Here is a 5,689-nt window from a genome sequence, read left to right on the forward strand (position 1 = left end):
ATCTGCAAAAATCATATACTGATACCCCAAACTCACAGCTAAGGCCCCGAAATGCATATTATTTACGTTTAATGGCCTGGCACTTGGACTTTTTGCCTGCGGCAGTAAAAACAAGAACTTGCCAAGTGAACTGCCTTGCGACGAGAGTAAAAGTGATTGGGAAAAACTTTTGCTTTTTTACCTGATCTTGGCTCTCGCTCTCATCCACAGGTAGTTGTGTTTTGCCTTTGCTTTTGCTTTGCTCGTGCTTTGCTCATGCTTAGCTGTTGCTGTTGCTGTTGCTATTGCTTTTGTTGTAAAGACGGCGCAGTAACGGCGACGTCGACGTTTTGGCGTTTTGGGGCTTTAATGGGGAGCGGTATATGTATGTATGTTCGACTGAGTGTGTGTGTGTGTGTTACATGCGCTGCCCGCTCATTTTCTTTTTTCTTCGGCTGCGCCGCTGCGCCAAAGACTTTTTCACTTGGCCGCGCGTTCGCGCTTTGTCACAGTTACAATTTACCATTTGTCGGCGACGGACGCGCGCTCTCCGCTTGGCAAAGTCGACGAGTAGTACTGAAAACCCCATTGAAAATCAAAGAAAAGCTCGCTCAGCTAACGGTTCTTCAGGAGTGTTTCTAACACCATCACCATCACAGCCGCAGATACAAACAGCAAACCAACAACAGTCGTCGGCCCGTCTCGTATAAAATCTGTTGCATCACTGCTGCGGCACTTCAGTCGTTCGAACGCGTGCGGCCGGAGAAGTGCAGTTAACAAATAAAAAATAAATATTATACAAATTTAATAACAACAAACAAGATTTGAAAAACATAAACGAAGCGAAAATGCTCGGCTGCAGTGAACATTTAGGCAGCCTAAAATGAAGCTTCAAATATAACCAGAGATATTCTAAACAAACATTTCCAAAGACCCACTTACCTCAGTGCAATGCTTTAGGCCTAATAAAAATAAATTCGAAAAAAATTTAAACTTAAATCTGAACTCTACACAAAAAACATCCAAAATTAACGCGCTACAAGGCATCAAGATTTTACCCTCCTTCGCGCAACTGAAAATGCTGAACATGGAGTCGCCGCAGATGTACGCCGATGCCGTTCAGACATTGGCCCAGCTGGACCTCAAGAAGGAGCCGCCGCTGCAGCAGGCCACCATTGGCCAAATCACCCTGACGGCCATGTCCACGGCGCAACAGCAGCAGCAACAGCAACAGCAGCAGCAACAGCAGCAGCAACAGCAACAGCAGCAACAGCAGCAGCAGCAACAACAGCAGCAGCAACCTCAGCAACAGACAACCGATGCCAACAACAACACTTCCCAGGATGCGGCACTCCTTGTGAAACAGCATGCCATGCATCAAATGCAACAGGTTGCTGCTCTGGGAAGCAACAACAACCTGTTGCAGAAGCAAATGCTGCAGCAGTACACCACCCAAACGGACCTGGACGAGCTGACCACCCAGGAGATCACCCTCGATCTGCAGCACCTGATCGACGATCAGTTCAGGGACACGGAAACGCTGGGCATCTTCAGTGATATGGTGACCAGTCCGGGTGGTCTCTCGGCCACCTTGCCACCAAGTGGCATGGTGTCGGCGGCAGCCAAGGTCCTGCAGCAGCAGACCTTGCGGAATCAGCATGGATACGGTGGTCGAGGAGGCGGCGGTGGCGGTGGTGGGGGCGCGGGAAACGCTCTGGCCTACATGCCACAGCCCGTTCATGCAACCTACAACAATTCCAGCGACGAGAACAGCTCCGTGGGCTCCGATTCCAGTACGATCAAGGAGGAGCCCATCGATCCCGAGTACAGGCGACACCTGCAGGAGGCGGCCAACCAGCAGGCAGCCTTCATGGGCAACGGCGCAGGACTCTACAATGGCTATGGGGCGGGTGCGAATGGCTTGTCCGGCGGGGGGAACCCCCTCAACGGGGGCAACACCACGCCGAGCAGCAATGGCAGCAACGGCAGCACGGGCAGCAGCAACGGCAGCCAGTTCACCAACCTGACGACGGCCAATGTCCTGGCCCACCACAACCTGCCTCACCTGGCCGCCGCCGCCGGGGCACACAATCTGCTCAAGCAGCACAGCAAGCTGCACGCGCAGCAGCAACATCAGCAGCACCAGCAGCAGCAGCAGCATCGCAAGCACAGCAACAAGCATGTGGACAAGGGGACGGACGAGTACCGCCGGCGGAGGGAGCGGAACAACATCGCGGTGCGGAAGAGCCGGGAGAAGGCCAAGGTGCGGTCGCGGGAGGTGGAGGAGCGGGTGAAGAGCCTGCTTAAGGAGAAGGACGCCCTCATCCGGCAGCTCAGCGAGATGACCAACGAGCTGCAGCTCCACAAGCAGATCTACATGCAGCTGATGAACCACGCCAATCCCGAAGTGAGCCGCGTTTGCCGCAGCTTCCTCAACACCAATGAGCATTCGCTGTAGCAGATACAAAGATAGTGTGTGCGTGTGTGTGTAAGACTGCCTGGGTGTGTGTGAATGTGCTTTCCAGTCTGTAAGTGTGTGTGTATGTGTGAGAGACTCTGTTAAATCAAAGATTCAAAACGCTGTGTGGGTAGCTAGTAAGATCCATTTTCCTTCTGCTGATCATTTTCTTGGGGCTGTAAATGATGAAGGCTTTTAACAGCCGCTGCATCGTTTACAACCTTTTCTTTTTTGCCAAAACCTCTGGCATTCCTTTGTACATTTTATTATAAACAAAAAACACCCTCCCCCATTTCTTGTTATCACTGTAAAGCATATTTTTGTACTTAATTCTTAACGACTGTAACATATATTTCGCACATTTTTTATACATAATCTTATACATTATATCTTATCATAAAGTTAAGCCAAAGAAAAATGTTAAAAATATTAATGTAAAAAAAAATAACACGCAGGAAAGAGAAAAAATACAACAAATGAAAACTATTTATACTTCTAATTCAAATTTGTACATTTCTTGAATGGTGCGCGGCTTTGCTCTTTGCTTGATGCCACGCCCACTCCTACGCCCCCAGCCCCCTGCTTTAAACACAAACATTAGCAAATCACTAGTTCTTAAGCCCCGGAACATCAAGTAACCGCTTTACCTGCACAAATCCCCTCGAAGAGAAAGAAAAAACCCTGCCCGTAATTAACCATTTTCTAGCGAATTCGACCAGTTCGCTTCTGAGAGCGTAGAAGATATGAATGCTATTAATTTGTAAGGCCAACGCAATGTTCTCATTTTAATTTATATATTCGTAAATTAAATATACACAAACAACAAAGAAAACTGTAAAGCAAATCTAAATAAATTAAATAAAATTTACAATATACAAAGAAACTTCTGGTGATGCGTTTTCAATTTTCATGTTTTTCAGCTAAAAGTATTTTCTATCAGGCAATATGATTTCATTCATTGTTTTTCAGTCAATTTTAAAAATATTAAGCGTTTTTTATTTCATTAATAAAGTGAGTATTAGAGTATATATCAGCATATCATTTTCGTTTGCCTTACATACAAATTTCTACAGCTTTGGCTTTTTTGCTATTTTAATTATCTTTAAAACATATTAGACCCATTTAATCTTTTAGGAAAATCGCTTTAATAATAGTTCATGTTTTCTATAAAGTTTAACATAATTTTTAATTCATTTAATTTGGTTACAAATTTAAATAACTATTTTATGAATAAATTTGTTTTTACTTAAAGTTTTTGCTGTACTGACTTCTCTTAATAAATTAAACTGTAGTTAAATATTAACTTAATGTGAACCATTTAAAAATATTAATTTCTACAACCCAGCCCCAAAACTGCAATTAGCCCAACACACAATATGATGTGAAAAGCCCTGCCAAAAAATGTCTAATTAAATGTCGGCCATATTTAGGCGACAAAAGTGATCTGTTGGGGCGAAAGACTAGAAAGAGACGCATCATTTGGGCCCCGAAGAGAGCTAGGGGTAGGGTCTTTCTTTTGGGCCGTGTCTTCTGTCTTCCGATGGGACAAATAAGACAAGGCAATGCATTTCGGGCTGCCAGGCGCGACAGTTGGGACACCAGGGCACCCGGTGGCAAAAGGGAATGCGGTGGACCCCAGACAATCGCAAGGCGACCGTGTTGACACAATTTGACAGTAAGACAAACCCGAAACGAAAAGCAAATTTATAAACGACAAAGCGAAAAAGAATTAATGCAACTCGAGAAACCGACAAATTAACGCGCCAGAGAAAGCCCAAACAAAAAACCCAAGGCCCGACAGGAGAAAAACCAAAACGCATGCCGACCTGGGGCAGATAATCACTTACAGACATTTGGGCCCGAGCTAAGCCCTTTCGGTTAAAACTTTCTTTCCATCTGTATCTGTATCTTGGTCAACTGCTGCTGCGTGCGCCCAATTTGTCTAGCTGCATTGTTGAGTACTTTGATTGATGAAAGCTAATTGCGCATGCACTCTAACCGAAATAAAAAGTGAAATTGCTTTGAACTTGTGGGTGTCGCTTGGTAGCCACAAGCCACAAAACGAATACCTCAATTTAAAGCCGGACTTTGATAAGGGTTCTAAGCAGCTTATGGTGAAAGTTAGGACCCGGCCCACCATCGAATGCATCTGGGTTTTGGCAGGCGGTCAAAAATTGCCGCACAATTACTGCCAAACTAAGCGCCGCGGCCACGAGGCGTATGAGTTATGAGCGGCGGCAGCAAAAAGTGATAAATTTGCGAATGCAACGAGCAGATGGGGCAGCAAACACACTTTTTTCTGTCTTACCTGTGTGACGCGCTGATAAATGCTAATTGCCGCTATGAAAGAATTGTTGGCGGGACTTAAATCATGAAGGGAAGAGGTTTTAGGCAAGCCAAGGGACTTGGAATTTATGAACTCAAGGTAAGTCTGAAATTGTATTTTGCACTTATTGTAAGCGATGCAAATAATATATATTAAATCAAAGCAGAGGCTGATAAAAATGAAGACACTATTTCGAGAATAAAGTGAGTTGGAATATATGCATAAGGAAAGGAAAAACATGAACAGAAAGGTTTGGGCGCCATTTAATTTAAAATGATATATAATGATTTCATAAGAAGGAAATAGTTTAAAAGGTATACCGAAAAAGAAATATAATTTTTGATCCAATAACATTTTAAACGAATAAGTTTGATTTATGTTTAAATTTAACTCTTTCTTTATTTTAATATAATAACTTATATAATATCATCCATTAACTGACTGTAATACTGTCTATTTAATTTTAATTGTTAAACTGTGTTAAACTATGGCTACGATAATAAGTTACTTGAATGGTCTATTGAGCAGTAGTACTTTTACTATTTTGCTTTAGTCACACGCTTATCAAAGATACGATAGTCAGTTACATGAGTGGTTTTGAGCTATTTAAAAGGGATAGTAGAAAAGATGAAAGATTGGACCCCTTCGATCAGCGTCACTTTCGGTTTCTTCGTCCCGTCCCAGCTCCAGATCCCGATCCATCTCGATTCAGTTGTCATCCAATCCATCTTTCACACTCCAATTCCACTTTGTCCGCTCCGCATTGTTGTGCCTCCAACATCTCGGCTCCTCATCTCCGACTTTAGCTGCAGCGACTATGAAAACCATAACGGAAAAAAGTGGGTTACTTCATTTTTATTTTCATGCCCCAAGAAAGAGGGAGAGAGAAAGAGAGAGACCAACTTTACATCTATCCATCTATCTTT

The 5,689-nt window shown here is 43.9% G+C and overlaps 1 protein-coding gene across 1 annotated transcript; it reads left to right on the forward strand.

Moving 5' to 3' along the window:
• Positions 1 to 486: 486 nt before the first annotated feature.
• On the forward strand, positions 487 to 3,320 carry slbo (slow border cells). The gene has a single exon (XM_036813587.3). The coding sequence runs from the start codon at positions 1,058 to 1,060 to the stop codon at positions 2,435 to 2,437; it is 1,380 nt and encodes a 459-aa protein (XP_036669482.2). The 5' UTR covers positions 487 to 1,057; the 3' UTR covers positions 2,438 to 3,320.
• The last annotated feature ends 2,369 nt before the right edge of the window (positions 3,321 to 5,689 follow it).

The sequence above is a fragment of the Drosophila suzukii genome, chromosome 2R (assembly GCF_043229965.1).
Source record: "Drosophila suzukii chromosome 2R, CBGP_Dsuzu_IsoJpt1.0, whole genome shotgun sequence".
NCBI lineage: Eukaryota > Metazoa > Arthropoda > Insecta > Diptera > Drosophilidae > Drosophila > Drosophila suzukii.

Excerpts from the sequence above, each read along its gene's own strand:
- slbo (XM_036813587.3), top strand. The coding sequence starts at position 1,058 with ATGCTGAACATGGAGTCGCCGCAGATGTACGCCGATGCCGTTCAGACA.